Source organism: Malaclemys terrapin, chromosome 16 (genome assembly GCF_027887155.1).
Source record: "Malaclemys terrapin pileata isolate rMalTer1 chromosome 16, rMalTer1.hap1, whole genome shotgun sequence".
NCBI classification, from domain to species: domain Eukaryota; kingdom Metazoa; phylum Chordata; order Testudines; family Emydidae; genus Malaclemys; species Malaclemys terrapin.
The window spans coordinates 25,342,506-25,360,039 of NC_071520.1; the positions used below are offsets into that span (position 1 = coordinate 25,342,506).

The 17,534-nt window shown below is 42.7% G+C and overlaps 1 protein-coding gene across 1 annotated transcript; it reads right to left on the reverse strand.

Moving 5' to 3' along the window:
* Positions 1–9: 9 nt before the first annotated feature.
* Positions 10–15,182, reverse strand: DDX55 (DEAD-box helicase 55). Its single transcript, XM_054006086.1, has 14 exons — positions 15,054–15,182; positions 12,227–12,277; positions 12,050–12,136; positions 11,237–11,328; positions 11,089–11,151; positions 9,650–9,799; positions 8,533–8,722; positions 7,659–7,741; positions 6,066–6,197; positions 4,984–5,076; positions 3,932–4,046; positions 3,177–3,345; positions 1,692–1,987; positions 10–657 (listed from the first exon to the last, which is right to left on the reverse strand). The coding sequence occupies exons 1-14, from the start codon at positions 15,159–15,161 to the stop codon at positions 496–498; spliced, it is 1,791 nt and encodes a 596-aa protein (XP_053862061.1). The 5' UTR covers positions 15,162–15,182; the 3' UTR covers positions 10–495.
* Positions 15,183–17,534: the final 2,352 nt, after the last annotated feature.

The following is a 17,534-nucleotide window of genomic DNA, read 5'->3' on the forward strand; positions in this document are numbered from 1 at the left end:
TGAAGCAGAAAGTTTTGAATTCATTTATTACATAGAAATGGACCAGTGTGCAAAGTGTAAGTCATTGAGGGTCTGAAGATCTAAAATAAATTTTTATAGAGGGATGCAGCATTGAGGATGACACCTAAACTGCCTTTCCCCACATATGATCTCTGAACAAGTTTCAAAATTACTTAACGATTCCAGATATGTTGGGTACACATCTGAACAAAAAGAATCCACCAGGGACCTGATAACTGAATTCTACATTTCTTACCCGAAGCATTCAGTTTTGGAACAGCAGTCCGATTTAGTTCTGTCTTCAAAGTTGCAGCTATGCTTGTGCCCCCATTAGAGACTGTAGAGATTCTACTAGATGCACATAGTACTTAGGGAAGCCAAGGCTGTTTTGTAGGTAACTAACAATGCAGAGCACAGCGTGAAGTGGCCTTGTGTAAAAGTACAGCTTTACTAAAACGAGACGCATCTTCAAGGAGACACACTTGAAGAGGATTGTCAATCTTCAGACTCTGAGTCAACCACAGCTTTGACTTTTCTCTCACTGCTCATCAGCCTATTCTCGAACTCTTCCTCGCTAATTTTACCCTTTTTTAACCTTTTCAAAAGTCGTGTGTCATTCAGCAGCTCCTCCATTTCCTCATCTTCAATATCAGAGCCCTGCAGATAGATGAAACACAGCGATTTACTCCTGTACTGAAATGCTTATGTTCTATATATTTGAACACTCTAGAAATAACCATATTAATTTTTTACTGCTGGCGCTTTGTTACATGTATTGTGCTGCTGCCATCCATTACGTAGCCATATTAGGTTGTCCCTGGTATGTGCGGCAACACATGAGGCAGTAATAAGGGTTAAAGATGCTTTAGTAACAGAAGGGGACATGGGGAACAGTGGATTCCCTTTTAACAACATTCAAAATACTATTTAAATCTTAAGTCCTCCCTTTTTCCTGCTTATTCAACCCTGACCCTATTAAAGGAAACCCCCAGATAAGATTAAACTTGCCAACTGAAAGTGGGGGAGGCAAGGTTAAAATTAATACAAAGAACTTTGCTTTACTAAAAGTAACATTACATTTGCATAAAACTTGCACGGAATATAGTGAGTCTGAGCCACTTGCAAGGAGAGGGCAGCCTCACATCTTGCTCCAGAGGAGGCTGACTGAGGAAGGTGCAAACCAATGTATTTCCTACATGCTGCCCATTTTGGACCATTCAGGCCTCCATAGCTTTCATGGCCCATCTTGACTTTCTGCTACTGGAGGCTTACAACAGGATTCTGCTGACAAAAGCCAGGCAAGGAATAGAGCCTCGTCCCTCTCTATAGTGGGTTGACTGCTCACTTTTTTTCCTTAAGCACTCTTGAGAATGCAAGAAACTCAGGTACTGCAGCTCCCTTCATTTCAGATTGTGTACAGCTCTGAGGAGTGAGACGTAAGCAATCCAGTCATTGGCAGAGGAGAACTGGATGGAACTTGCTTTTGAATTCATCAAGTTCTGTCTTTGGGGGTAGCAAGCAGGCAATGTGGACAGACAGTTCTCCAACTTTCTGCCAGACTGAAGTCCTTATCATTCCTCCTCCCCCCCCCCCCCCCCCCCCCCCCCCCCCGCTTTTGGGGACTGTTACATTCTAACCTGGCTGTGACTATACTGAGGTAGTCACATGTGAGTTTGAGAAACTTAATTTACCTCTTCTCTTCTCCTTTTTGTCGTCATTTTCTTCTTCTTCTTCTCCTTTTTGGCTTTCTGCTTTGACCAGGCTTTATTCCTTATGAATTTTCTTTTTCCTTCATTTTCTTGTCTTTCCTTTCTTTGTTGCTCTAACAGCTTTTGCCTTTGTTTTTCTCTGTTTTTATCTTTGAACGGAATGGAGTCTGTATCAATACTGACAGGAACAAAGTCTGAAAAACACTTTCCTTTTAGTTCAGGCATCCTCGGCATCCTCAGCAGGGCAAAACCTCGAGCAAAACTAGCAAAGTCCAGATCTGTTAAAATAAGGATTAAGATATCAGCATGTGACAAAGTAATAGACCAAATCCAGCAAAGTACTTAAATACATGAGTAGTTCCACTGATTTCAATGGGACTACTCATGTTTAAGTATTTTGCTGGGTTATGTTGCGTTGTGAAGGAGGAGGTGTCTATCTTAATATTTGCTTACGGTTAAACGCAGATAGAGTTTATGTATGTAAAACGCCTTCCTTCCTAACATACTGCTTGCATCCTGATACTCAATTGCTTCTCTACTTAGCAGTGCCTATCAGTGGGAAATTGTCCAACAAAATATTTTTTCCATCAGAAAATGTCAATTTGTCCAAATGGAAATTGTTTGCAAGATGGGAGATTTGTGGAAACTGGCCCTAATTCAAAATAATGGTAGGGAATAAGTTTTGAAGTTGTCAGAATGTCCCACTGTAATGTTTAAAAAGTCATTTCAAAATTTATTTGAAAAAAAAGTAAAATAAAGGTCAAGAACTAAACGTTTAGAAACTTTTTGATTGACCCAATCAAAAAAATTCATCTTATTGGTTTGCAAAAATTTTCAAGACAAACTTTTCATCCCATTTCAGGACAGGAAAATCTTGTCTTGTGAGACAGAAAAATCATTCCTTGCCCAGCTTTACCTCACAGACCCAAAGAAAAGTTATTCAATCACCACGCTTGTCACAAACAGTCCTTTAAGTAATGCATTTTTCTGCAAAATCAGCCCACTGTTAGATGTGTTTAGAAAAATCTGTCACCAAGAGGTAATGCATCTTTTACTGTTTTCATTAAGTCAGACAAGGATCTCTGCACACTGCAAGCAGTGGTCTATGTCTCTCTTAAGATTTGCTTTCTTGCTCTGTCAGAATGGCATGGGCTGGGTTCTTATCTGCAACTTTGACTCTGGCTCCCCTCTGTGGCTTGACCAAATCACGTAACCTCTGTGCCTCAGTTTACCCTGCTGCAAAATAGGATTATGCCTCCTTCTACAGAACTTCAGGAGTCAATAATTCATGATTATATAGAATTTTACATCTTCAAAGTGGTATCAATATTTAACTTAAGGTAAACTATGTGCATGAGAACTTGGCAGGTGGATGAGGCTGTAGTGCTTGAGCAACAATATAACTTTTGCCAAACTGAATATAGTCTTTGAAGTAAAGTAAAAATAGAAGCTGCTGGTGGGAATTACCTTTTATTCGGAAGATAAGATTGCACTCATGTTTGGCATAGGCCTGCACACAAGATACAAATGCTTTCATCCCTTTCTCAAACATGGCTCTGTCAGCCAGAGCCAGAGTCTTCAGTTTTGGAAGAACATCTACCACATTTTTCAGTGGTTTCATTTCCTGCATGGGACACTTAACCAAAAAAAGAAAAAAACATAAGCAAGAGCTAAATGTAATGGTTTAAAATAAGCATTGGAACTTCAAACACATACTTCAACATCAATTAAGTCTCAACACATGGAGGATATTTACCTACCACATGTTTTTTATTGATGAAGAAACAAAGTTAAACAGCCTAACCAAAGTTCATACATTGAATTCTGAGAGAATAGGGAACAGAATGCATAAATCCTCACTCAACTCAATTACTAGATCTCACTGCAACTGTCCTACTGCTATTCTGGTGGAATTAAGACCATTATTTTACTTGCAGCCCCAAAAGGAGAAGGATGTCACTACAAAGGTATACGAAGTTTCTATTATAGATTAAGTAGATAATTACACAATGCAGGGAACAATCTTGCTTTAGCAGGGAGATGAATTAGTTTACATAGTAAGTTTCTCTCACGTCTGTTTTGTTACTCAGCTAGGTTAAAACATCTCATATACATGTTTTAAAATGTATTAATTCGGATTTGAACAAAAACTGGTTTTAGGTCCCATGAATTAGTTTTCATTGTAACTCTCTTCTGCTGTTAGGAAATAAAAGCCAACTCACCTTTTGGTTTATTGAGAGAAAATTTACGTAAGATTCTTCCATGGGAAGCAAAAACACAAGCGCACTGCCTAAATGGCCAATTCGAGCTGTTCGGCCGCAGCGATGCACAAAGGCACTAAAAACACAACAAAGTTGTTTTAACAGGATGAGATGCTCAGTTTGCTTTTAAAGTAATACACGACAATGAGTGGAATGGCAGGTTTTATAGAACGGAAGATCTAGGGCTACTGTACTCTTGATGTAGGGGAGGAACTACCAACAACAGTATTGAATACAGTGCCTGAATACAGCGCAAGCAGCATATAATCCCCCTCCCAGCACTCAAATGTTCATGTTAAAAGAAGATTTGTCAAATATTTGAGTGTGTATGTGTGTGATGGTAAAACGATGACACTGGTAGCTGTAAGAGAAATAGTTACTTTAATTAGCTTTGTTTTTAACCCTCATAGCACTTCCTGAACAGCTCTGCCCCGGCCTACAGCTCTGCTCATTTACTTCTTTCATTCCCTGAATGTCTCCCACCTTACTGCCCCTTTGGTATTCTCTCCTGCCATCCCTTATGCTAGGAACTCTCTTCCATACCCCGTAAATGGCCACTACCATTTTATTAAATGTTAACCCACCTAACCTATAACTGCGATTATACATCCATAAGTGCTGTTACAAACGTCAGTTTTAACAAAAACTGCAGCGTTCCAATCTTCCTTTGGGCATGTGGGACAGTACACTGTTTTGTCTATCCATTCAGACTAAGTCTTTGGCAGGGAGTAGGTCTTCCACTGTGTTTTGTACAGTACTGAGCTCACTCTGCACTTAAATACACTTCTACCCCAATAGAACGCTATCCTCGGGGGGCCAAAACATTTTACCGCGTTATAGGTGAAACCGCGTTATATCGAACTTGCTTTGATCCGCCGGCATGCGCAGCCCCCCCAGCCGGAGCGGTGCTTTACCGCGTTATAGCCGAATTCGTGTTATATCGGGGTAGAGGTGTAGTACATTTACATGAACAGAAGTGGGATGAAAGTTCTTATGAAGAATTGAAGTTGTACCTTGCACTGCTAGGTGGATCATACTGTAAAACCCAGTTTACTTCGGGAATGTCTATGCCACGGGCCATCACATCAGTGCAAACTAAAATGCCACTAGAAAGTTGGAAGAAAATGCAAATTTCTGATTAAATAGTCATTTGAGAAGTGCCAGCCAACAGCTCCAACTTCTGCCCAGATTTATATATCATGCATCCTCAATCGAGGCTGTGGGGGTGCATGTCAAGGCAGAATATTTGGCCTTACTTTTTTTTAAATATGAATATCACCATTAGAGAACATATTACAGGCGAGCTAAAATTCACATGGAATGAAAATTCCCCTAAGTACTTAGGAGAAGGAATGTATTTTGTATTATATCCTACATATCACTAATTTAAGCTGGATAATCAACTCTTCCCTTTACAAAGTTCCATATTTAAATTATTTTCCCTGCTTCTAAATACTATAAACATATTAAAGAAAGATCAAATGATCTAACTGCAGTTTTGAAACTATCAATAGGAGACGGGGGAAATGATTCCGTTTCACAGAGAAAGCTAAAACTGAAGTCCTAATGCTTAGATGGCAATAAAAAGGACATAACTGGGCAAGAATTCCAGCCTTTTTCCAATGAGACACAAATATTGCTGGGCCCTAATGACTGCACATATTGCAAAACTGACAAAAGCAGATGACTTTAATGGAAATGAAAAAGCATTCTGTTGGTGATAAAACCCACGTTCTTTTGTTCATATACTAATAAATGAATCTCTGGGTTTCAACTCCTTTTATCAGACAGAGGGGAATTTTCACCATCGCTTCTCTTTTAAATGGGAGTTACCCAAGAACAATTTGTGTTGCTGTTTTACCAATTTATCTGAATTTTTTCCTCATTCAGTACACCTATAAACACTTAAAAGTGAGTGTGATTTATATCATCCACATTATCCCAGCTGCTTCAGTAGTCTAGCTAGCAGCCTGCTCAACAGGAAAGCCACATTTCTATAGTCAAGTGGTGTGTACTTCCCCAGGCTGAGAGATGAAGTTTTACCTTTCTTAGCATTTACACCTTTGGCTGGAGTAGTCTATTCAAATGCTCCTACCTTGGGAGTTTCCGAAACTCGGTAAAAATCTTGTTACGTTTATGTTTCATTTTCCCATGAATGCACATTATTTTCACATTTTTAACTAAGGATTCCAGAGCTTTCCCATAATATTCCACACAGGCACAGGTACTGAAGAGACAATGAAAACCACGAAAAGTCAGCATCAACTTTTGTTTAAAAACGCAGCTTACAATGTTACAATTGCATGTGGATTTAGTGCTGGTGAAAGGTGTTACCTCGAAAGCCCTGGAGTCTTGGAGTGCTCTGCTTAGCCACAGAACAGGTACAACATGACAGGACAGTGCAAACTTCCTCCACAATGCCCTGCCAATGTGCCTAAATCCTGACCCAGAGGAACCTCCATGGTTCAATCCTTGGCCTCTCTGCTGAAGTTACCAATCATGCTTGTGGTATGTGTGATACAGTTATCCATGGGGAACTGGATTGAGACTATCAACCCATTTCACATAGGTCACTGGACAGCCATCAGACAGATGATGAGTTTCCGTCATTACCAACTTGTGCTGGATTTTAAGAGCTAAGCTGAAAGCAAGTGACATCCCCATTACTGGCACTCTGAGCCATCCAGTCTCTTGCTAGGAAAATTTGTTACTATGAAAAATGGGAATGTAGCTGAAGATCTTTTACAATACATTTTCTAGACTCAACTATTTCTACTTGATATATTCTTGAGGCGAGATATATTGTGAGTCTAAAGAAAGGCAATGCAGGATGTTGGACTAAATGGCTTCCTATGGGTCCCTTAAAGCACTAACAGTTCTATTATTCTATAAACTCATCCAAGATATAAAGAGGTCTTTAGAACCAGCTTAATTTGTTTTATGACAGCAAAGGCCTTTCATACGAGACCTAAAATTGAGGTCCTGCTATTTCTGGTCACCAAAGATCTCATGCTGTTTTCCACTTGAGTAGGAGCACTGGTTCTCAATACCCTGGCCAAATTCTAAAAAAGATTACAATTACATTCTGTCTCACTAAATACCCTCTGAAGTGTCAGACAATATTTTTCATCACTTCCTATTCTTAACTATCAATTGCTGTTGATGTTAAACACCAGCTATATTCCACCCCATTTTATAAGTACAGAAATTGCTTTACCTACTATAATTTGCCTGTCAATTTAAAGGTCTGATTCTGAATTCCTTGCACATCCAAAATCACTTTGAATTAATTTTGCATTCGGCAGGAATGTAAGATCTAGCCTTACCGGTGGAAAGGGCTCGAGGATCCTTCTGAAAGAAAGGTGCTATACCAATTGCCTATTTTTATTACTAAAAGTATGAGCATTATTTAAATGACTAATGTACAGCTGTCTATGATAATACCTTATTGTGGTTAAGAAATAAACACTGAAAGGTCACATGGCCTGAGCAGTTCTTTCATTGTGACAAAGTATAAGACAATTTTAATGTGAAGCAATGATCCGCCCCCTTTTTTGTGCATTGTACTCTACACAGAAAGTGGTTAATGTGCTCCCTAGTAGATCTACTTTAGCACGTGTCTCTCATGCGGCACTGAGCACACAAATAATCATTGCACTGTTTTCACAAAGAAGCCCAGATGAATTACCTGAAAAAGACCAGATGTTTTTCCTGCTTGTGTTGTCGAAGAAAATGCACCAACTGATTAAATTTTTCATCTGCTTTGCATATCTACACAACATCAAAAACATACGGGAAATAAAACAGTGGGTTCAAGATGAGATGATTTGCTTGTTTCTTCCATTCACCTCAGTATAGCGCCTTTGTGATTCATTCGTGCACTAATATAGGAGGCATTTTACACAAGTTAATGCTTGCTGAGACGTATTCCACATACATCAGTGTGGGAATACTGTCCTTTATGTATATTGCTGCTTACTGAAGTTAATTAAAAAGAAATAAACATTAACGCTGGAATTCAGCTTTAAAGTTACTTATTATTGGAGGTTTCTGAAGCTGAACTATTGACCTAATTACAAATCTTGGTTGAAGTTATTTCCTCGGTGAGTAAATAAAGAATGACCTCAGGGGCTGGGGAGTGTTACATATTATCCCCATTTCAGAGATGGGGAAAAATGAGGCACAGAAACGTTGAGCAAGTTCCCCAAGGTTATAGAAAGTGAATCAGTGGCAGAGCAAGGAATTAAGGCCAGCAATCCTGACTTAGTGTCTCCAACTCAAGCTACTTGACAATACTGCTTCAGCGGAATTTGAAAGGTCTTAGGTTTGCTTTAGTAGTTGATTTATCTGCATTAATCCTTCTGAGGGACGCTCCTATTTCAATCTTTGTTTACTGCAATAATGTTGCTAGCTGCTTTTGCTGCAGTCTTAGACTATTCACTGTTGCATTGTTTTCTGAAGGCAACGTGACTGTCGAACTGCAGTGCACCAGAATGCAACATTCTGAGTTCATCATCATGTTTAAAACAGAAACAACAAATGTGGGGAGCAGGGAGCCTCACCATGTAGTAATTTTCAAGCCGTGTGGGTGTTTTCTGAGTGCTACTTGCTGCCACTCCCTTCTCTTTCACTGAGATGCGGACAGGATTTCGGAGACCTGCTCTCACCAGGTTCTCTACTTCTTGAGTCTGAGTTGCTGAGAACAGGCCTGTTCGTCTCTGCTTGGGCAAAAAGTCCAGAATGGTATTTAAACTGCAAGTAAACACAATTTAAAAAGAAAATGGCTCCAGTTTTCCATCAAGAGTAAGTTTTATAATCAGTTTTTAAACAGAATGATTTTTACAAAAGGGTGCTGGGCACACCACCAACTGTTGCACTACCAATCATGTGTTTGCTTGACTGATTATACTCCATGTATGTTAGCATCTGAGGTTTTAAATATGAGGTCAGATGAGATTTACTTGAACGTACTATGGATATGAATAACTATGTTTTTGATTATTAGCCTTGTTATGTTGCCCACTTCCTTTGGCTCTTCTCTTTTTCCTCCAAGCTCTGCAGAGAATGATAAAAAAATTACAAGGAAGCTCAAAAAGAAGACAAGATCAGAGAAGAGTGGATCCTTGATGCATACTATAGTTTGATAGTTTGAGCAGAAAGGTATAAATAAGCTTCACATGCATTTCCCCCCCCATCGTAAAGTTAAAAACGGAGGCATTGTGTAGTGGTCAACATCAGAAGGATCTTGTGGTTAAATCACTTGACTGAGACTCAGGAGAAACAGGTTTAATTCCCAGTGTGACAAGTCACTTAGGCCTTGCAAATTCCCTTAACGTAGACAAGGCCTTTAATTTCTTTGTGCCTCAGCTACCCAGCTGTAAAAACAGGGATAATACTTCACTACTTGAAAGGCGTATTGTAAGGACACATTCATTGTTTGAGAGGTTCTCATAGACTATCTTGATGGGTATCACAAACACCTAGATAGAAAAATTGGGCCCTGGGACTCCTAAATTTTAATCTCATTGTGTGACCTTTTACAAGTCATGTTACCGTTCTGTGACTCAGTTCTTCATCTGTAGCATAGGAATAATATTAATGGTTGTAAAATGCTTTGAGAGCCTTAGATGGATAGCATTATAGGAATAACAAGTACTACTAAAATTATATTAAAAATACCTTGCTTCGAATCCCATATCTAGAAGTCTGTCTGCTTCATCCAATACCAGCACATCAAGTGATTTCACACAACTTGCTAAATCCAGCCCATCTGCTTTTCTTCTGAACATATCCTCCAGACGGCCTGGTGTGGCTATAATGATGTTCCCACTATCGGTGATGGAATACACAGTTTAGGTTAGATTTTAATTGTACTTGGATGTCAACACCATCCCAGAATCTCATCATACCACAAACCTGCACTCAAAACACAGTCTGGAATCTTCAAGTGGGGACTGTGCACTTTTGACTGTGGAAGAGAGCTCAGTCCACTGAAGATTTTGCTATTGTCTGTCTTATTAACATATAAAGTGCTCAGATATTATGCTGAAGGGTGAAAGAACAAAACCCTAAAGATAGATAACTTGTGCATAAAACAGCTCCCCAGCTACTTATATTGATCCTAGAGCTCAAATAGCTAAAAAATAGCTGTAAACTGAAAAGCATTCTGGGTACTGGCATGCAAACAAGACCACCAAGTATATGGCACTTTATTTCAGAATTTCCACATAAGTATCACCACAGAAAGCAGTTTGTTAAAATTACGTATCAAATTTACTTAGACAATAGTCTGGTATTCCCAATTCAGGCCTCTGACAGAATGCCAAGCAAGAAAGGCTGAGTCAGCAATCTGTTCACAGCAGCTCCAATCAAGCAAGGCAGAATGGAGCTGACTAAGCAGAGCTGTGCCTAATTTGTGGGTGGGGCAGGGCAGAAAGGCTAATTAAGCCATTAGCCAGGAAGGAAGTGGGGGGGAGAGAGACATTGCTCTCCCATGCTTGTTATAGGAGCTGTATATGTTATGAAGGTAGGGGGAATCCATTTGTAAATAAACTGCACAAGGTGTTGAACCAGCAGAAGGGTCTCAGAGTAGTTTGCAGACAGGAACAGAGGCAGGAGCCAGGAGGCCCTATTACAAGGCCACAGATTGGTTTCTCACAATTAAATGAATGCAGAGTATTTTTTTTCAAAGATCATTCATCTTCTACATGCTTTTTTCAACCCTGCCTTTCCCAAGCTGAACCACAAGGCTATTTATTTAAGATCCTCTTTAGCACTTAATGTAAAATGTCACAGCAGGGCTAAGTAAGCCAACTAAAATATCTCTTTAGTTAAAAAAAAAACAAACATTTATGCTATGCACTAGCCCTCGGTCAGTAACACATTTGAACCCTTCCTACTGTTTTGTTAGTCCCTCATTATGCGTGTCTAATTAAGAGACAGATCCCACAAGCACAAATACATAAATAACTTGATTTATAGAAGGCAATGGGTTAAATACATCCTTAAATATGTGCAAGATTGGCACCCTAATTTATAAACTCCTTGGGGCAGGGATTATGCTTCATTTCTGCTCTGAGAGACAACAATAGAAATACATTAATTATCAGCTAACTCACCCATGTTCTTTGAACTTTTCAATATCTTCTATTGGATTCCTACCACCAATCAAAAGAATCTGGCTGAAACAAGAAACATGTCACTCAAAAATTTGCAAACAAAAGCCAGAGGAAAGTCTGTTTTCATTACAAATCTAAGCATACCTACCTAAATTGGGGGAAGTGTTTTGTGAAATGTGATAGCACTTCATCAATCTGAACAGCTAACTCTCTTGTGGGTGTGATGACTATGGCTCCAACCTGCTCATTAGAACAAAAGGAAAGACAGAAATAGACAAATGCCCCAAAAGACATTTACTATTTGCTGTGACTATGAAATTCTGATGCTAAAGTTTCCATATGCAAACACCATTTTTATTAAAGTGCTGAGAAATAAATAAGTGATCCAATTCAACCATCATGTCCCGAAACATGACAAAATGGAATGCATTTTACACAACAGACTGTACAGTACAGTCAAACAAAATCCCTTTGAAATGCCTTTTTTTTTTTTTAAATTGGGTGCACATTTTTTTTTAAGACAATAACAAGGTCTTTAGTGACAAGTAGCATGGAAGTGAATTCAAATTTGTTCAGAAATCAAGAGACATTACAATAAAAAATAAACGATCATACTTCCTTGATTTCATTACACTGTTTTATATTTTAAGATATCTTGCTCCCTAACAGTTTACAGACATCTTTTGGTCTTGGTAAACAAAAAGCAGTACACAAGTACAAATTATTACTAATCAATTTCACAAGCTATTCAGGAACACATTTAAACAAATCTATAAGAAGCAGCACAGTACTTTAAAAATTGTTTTCAATTAATTTCTGGTTACGAATGTAGTAAGGGCCTGATCCTGCAAACCTTTAATCACATGTGTAACTTGGCTCTTAAGTAGTCCTATATGTTTTCAATCTTAAGTTACAGCTATATATTTATTTATATATTCAGAATCCCTCAATTCAGACTTACCTGCATTTTCTTTAACTTTTCTTCCTGTCTGAGGAGAATTTCTAATATGGGAATTACAAAAGCTAATGTTTTGCCACTGCCTGTTACCTGTGAATATCGAAGCAAAGTTAGTTTCTTCACGAGTGCAAATACTTGTAAGAAAAAACAAACAGCGAACTCAATTAACAAAATACTCACCGCTTCCGCAGCAACATCTTTATTGTTCATAAACAAAGGTATCGTTGCAGACTAAAGGAGACAGAAATATTGCCCGCTTACATCCTCACTGGTTTAAACAAATCTTATGTAACTCAATTCACCCAAGGATCTAAAAGTGCTTTACAAAAGCACATAAGTGTCATCAACCCCATTTTACAGATGGGAAAATGAATCCCAGAGAGGTTAAGTGATTGCTGGTCACACAGGAAGTGCAGGGGGAAAGAGAGATATGGACCTTCCCCGAGAGAAATAAGGGGCTTGGGAGGGGAACCTGGCAGGCTGGGGGTAGCATGGGTTGCAGATGGGAAGCTTGACAAGGTGGCAATAATTGGAGAAGTGTGTTGGGGGTGGGGGGAACAAGGTCTGAGCAGTGACTGACCCAGGAATAGAAAACCCAGGAGTTCTGACTCTCCATCCCCTGTTCTAAGCACCAGACAGCCCCCTCCCACACACACACACCACGTAAAGCAGATGATTTGAACCAACTTGTCATTTCCATCAGCTCACTAGAGCAGCACACACTAGCACAGGGGTAGGCAACCTCACACTGCCCGGGTCCTGGCCACCGGTCTGGGGGGGCTCTGCATTTTAATTTAATTTTAAATTAAGCGACTTAAACATTTAAAAAAACATATTTACTTTACATATAACAATAGTTTAGTTATATATTGCACACTTATAGAAAGAGACCTTCTAAAAACGTTAAAATGTATTACTGGCATATGAAACCTTAAATTAGAGTGAATAAATTAAGACTCGGCACACCATGTCTGAAAGGTTGCCGACCCCTTTGCTAGCACCTATTGCCCCCTCAGGCGCTACTCATTACATAATGGAGCATCTTCCTTTGGGATTTGCCATCCCCTTTGCACTACACACAGGGACACACTACACCAAAGGGGCCCTCCCCCGTCACATTACAAAAAAGCAGCGCACACAGGTCACCCCACGGACGCTATATGATGGGCTCTCCTCTGTATTGACCGGAGGGGCAGGCAAGCACCATCAAAATACCCACAGGAGCCTCCACTGCACGGAGGGGCAACGCCGCGAGGGCTCCCTCCTACGAAAGGGCCCAGCAGGTACAACTAGGGTTACCATACGTCCTCTTTTTCCCGGACATGTCCGGCTTTTCAGCAGTCAAACCCCCGTCCGGGGGGAATTGCCAAAAAGCCGAACATGTCCGGGAAAATGGCGGCTCTGTTTAAGAGCCGGGCTGCCTGAACGCTACCGGCTTCGGGCAGCCCCGTGCCTCCAGACCCTGCACCGCCGGAGCCCGGGAGGGGAAGTGCCCGGCTGGGGGCGCAGGGTCTGGAGGCAAGGGGGCTGCCCGAAGCCGGTAGCGCTCGGGCAGCCCAGTTCTTAAACAGAGCCTCCAGCGGCTGCGGCTCTGTGTAACTGACACTGTGTCAGTTACACACAGCCCCCGCAGCTGGAGGCTCCAGCCGCCCCCGCTCTGTTTAAGAGCCGGGCTGCCCGAGCGCTACCGGCTTCGGGCAGCCCCGTGCCTCCAGATCCTGCGCCCCCAGCCGGGCACTTCCCGTCCCGGGCTCCGGCGGCGCAGGGTCTCCAGGCACGGGGCTGCCAGAAGCCGGTAGCTCTGGGGCAGCCCGGCTCTTAAACAGAGCCTCCAGCGGCTGGGGCTCTGTGTAACTGACACTGTGTCAGTTACACACAGCCCCGGCGGCTGGAGGCTCCAGCCGACCCCGCTCTATTTAAGAGCCGGGCTGCCCGAGCGCTACCGGCTTCGGGCAGCCCCGTGCCTCCAGACCCTGCGCCGCCGGAGCCCGGGAGGGGAAGTGCCCGGCTGGGGGCGCAGGATCTGGAGGCACGGGGCTGCCCGAAGCCGGTAGCGCTCGGGCAGCCCGGCTCTTAAACAGAGCGGGGGCGGCTGGAGCCTCCAGCCCCCGGGGCTGTGTGTAACTGACACAGTGTCAGTTACACAGAGCCAAAGAGGAGCAAAGCCTCCAGCCCCCTGGGCTGTGTGTAACTGACACAGAGGCTCTGTTTAAGAACCGGGCTGCCCGAGAGCTACCGGCTTCAGGCAGCCCCCTTGCCTCCGGACCCTGCGCCGCCAGCCGGGCACTTCCCCTCCCGGGCTCCGGCGGTGCAGGGTCCGGAGGCACGGGGGCTGCCCGAAGCCGGTAGCGCTGGGGCAGCCCGGCTCTTAGAGCCTAAGAGGAGCAGAGCCTCCAGCTGCGGGGGCTCTGCTCCTCTTCGGCTCTGTGTAACTTATACAGTGTAAGTTACGCAGAGCCGCCGGAGCCCTGGAGGGGAAGTGCCCGGCTGGGGGCGCAGGGTCCGGAGGCATAGGGGCTGCCCAAAGCCCGAGCGCTACCAGCTTCACGGTTTGCTGGGCAGCCTCCAGACCCTGCGCGCTGGGGCTCCAGCTGCGCTGGGGAAGCGCCGGCCGGGGGCGCAGGGTCTGGGGGCTGCCCGGCAAACCGTGAAGCTGGTAGCACTGGGGCAGCCCTTTCCCCCTGGCTGGGAGTGGGAGGGAGGAGGGGGCGGAGTTAGGGTGGGGGAAGGGGTGGAGTTGGGGCGGGGCTAGGGGTGGGGAAAGGGGCGGGGCCATGGCCCGTGGAGGGTCCTCTTTTTTTATTTATGAGATATGGTAACCCTAGTACAACTGCAGTGGAGCCGTGAGAGGGTCGCTCACAGGGCCCCCCACCCGGGGACAGACGGCCGAGCTCTCCCCCACAGCGTACTAAAGGGGATGATGGGGATCACAGGGCCCCCCTGTACTGAGCACGGACCACACCACAGAGCCATGGCCCAGCACGCGGGGCTGCTCCCCCCCTCCTACCTGCACGGGGGTCATGTGGGGGAAGCCCAGCTCCCGCAGGGTCTGCAGGACGCCCGGGCTTAGCGTGACGGGCAGAGACTCCCACCTCCCCTCGGTCACCCTCTCCATCTTGACCAGGCCCCTTGCGCTTCCGTCCGTCCGCTCAGGTTGCCCCCCAGCCTGGCTGGGTCCCTTCGTCAATGCGTCCGTGGGAAAACAGCGGCCGGGCGCAGATGTGTTCCGCTTTGCAGCAGGGTGCCGGTACGGAGCTGCCGCGGGTGTAGAGTGAAAAACTGCGCGGCGGCTGCTTCTGGACTAAGCCAAGTCCTTCCAAACTTGATCGAGGCTTTTATTCCACTCTCCGTAGGCTAAATGTTTGAGCACCTTCTGAGTTAGCGCTTCAGAGGTGATGTCTAGCTTCCAGACCTTTCTAGATCACTTGTTGCTCTAGCTCATGGGTCATCAACCATTCAGAAGTGGTGTGCTAAGTATTCATTTATTCACTCTGATTTAAGGTTTCGTGTGCCAGTCATACATTTTAATGTTTTTAGAAGGTCTCTTTCTATAACATAATTAAACTATTGTTGTATATAAAGTAAATAAGGTTTTTAAAATGTTTAAGAAGCTTCATTTAAAACTAGATTAAAATGCAGAGTCCCCCGGAGTGGTGGCCAGGACCTGGGCAGTGTGAGTGCCACTGAAAATCAGCTTGCGTGCTGCCTTTGGCACGCGTGCCAGAGGTTACCTACCCCTGCTCTAGCTCCTTTCACATCACTCAAGATTGCCACAGATGAAAATGCTGAATTTTCCACTGCATAACCTCAAAAGGACAGGAAGATAGGTATTTCCTCTAAGAGATATGGATCCAGTTCTGACCTTCCTTGCACCAGCACTAAGTGAGGAACACCTCTGTGTAAAATTATATAAAACAAGAATCAGGTTCTATACATTTAGTAAGTTCTTGCTTAACATATACCAAAGCACATCTTACTAGGCAAGCCTAAAGACTTGATGGGTATGAGTGATGAGATACTGATGAGTTTCTCTGCCCTGACTTTGCTTAATTAGCCTAAATTTTTTTTTTCCTTCTCTCCTTCAGTTAGATAAGTAGAGACCACAGAAAGGTACCTTTCTCAACACAAGTCCCAGTGGGGAGAGGTCAGCTTTTGGTGAATAACTGTTCTTCAGTAGCCTCCGAGAAATTTGGAAGTTACAAACTGAAATACATAGTAATTGCTATGCAAATGCCCTTCACGCTTAGCCAGATAACAGTGGATACGCTGGCTATCTTCAGCTAGCTGTACCTCTGATTAACAAAGCTGAGGACAGTCCATGCAGATACAATATTAAAGTACCCTATAGCCTTAATTTTTTCCTACATAAAAACTTAATATTGACATTATCAAGGAAGCAATATATTCAATGGACAACTTATGACATCTAGGTCAAAGGCATCAAATGAAGTGTTACTGAACACACAATGAGATTACATTTTAAAGTGATAAGATTTTAATATTCCACATAATAGTCTAGGAAAGCAGCAAGGAGTCCTGTGGCACCTTATAGACTAAGAGGTATAGGAGCATGAGCTTTTATGGGTGAATACCCTCTTCTTCGGATGCATCCAAAGAAGTGGGTATTCACCCCCGAAAGCTCATGCTCCTATACGTCTGTTAGTCTATAAGGTGCCACAGGACTCTTTGCTGCTTTTACAGATCCAGACTAACACGGCTACCCCTTTCATACATAATAGTCTAGGAGTTTACAGACCAGGCATTTTATAAAATGCACTAGAAATTTATATGTACTATGAACCAAGAGTCAATTATACCCAATTGCTTCTCTACCAAGGACAGATTGTAGATGTGCTATGAAAGCAGCAGCACTAGTTATGTGGATACTACCTGGATATGTATGGTAAAATCCAGATCTTGATTATGATACAGAAATGTGCTTGTCTAGTCTTCCCACCACAGTGACCTGAATCAGAAACCACTAGCCAGCAATATAATTGCACAGAAGCTAGAAGATGGACAGCAGGTAATTGTATTGGTACTTGGAAACCTCATGAAGTGCTTCGGGCACCTATGTCAATACTGTTTCACAAGCAGTCCAGGTGCTTTCACCTCTACCAGCTTGAAGAAAGAAAGATAAAGATTCCCCAACTCCTCTTCTGCTCGGTCAGACTTCTCAATTTTTAAAGTTGTTTTTATTTAGTTTTGCATAAATGTTACAGGGTATTAGTGAAATGCAACTATTACCTTGCTGTTTTAAACATAAAAAAAGCCTCCCTACAAGAATAAAATAAGTATTTTCCATCAAGCATCTACTCTTTGCTAAAGATCCCATTTTAAACATTTCCTTTACGTGCCCTCAAATACCCAACTCTAATCAAACTGTTTTGCACTTATTGCTAAGCAACTAGTGCCCAACTAGCTTTCTCTGCAAAAATCAGGCCAAATAATTTGTACTCATTTGATTGTATATTTAGTGGGGAAAAAA

What these genes read in the sequence shown, in the direction of transcription:
- DDX55 (XM_054006086.1), bottom strand. Translation starts at nt 15,161, where the DNA reads ATGGAGAGGGTGACCGAGGGGAGGTGGGAGTCTCTGCCCGTCACGCTA. An exon ending in AAACACTTCCCCCAATTTAG is followed by an intron (nt 11,152 to 11,236) that starts GTAGGTATGCTT and finishes TTCTTGTTTCAG; the next exon opens with CCAGATTCTTTTGATTGGTG. An exon ending in GATCCACCTAGCAGTGCAAG is followed by an intron (nt 4,047 to 4,983) that starts GTACAACTTCAA and finishes TTGTGTTTTTAG; the next exon opens with TGCCTTTGTGCATCGCTGCG.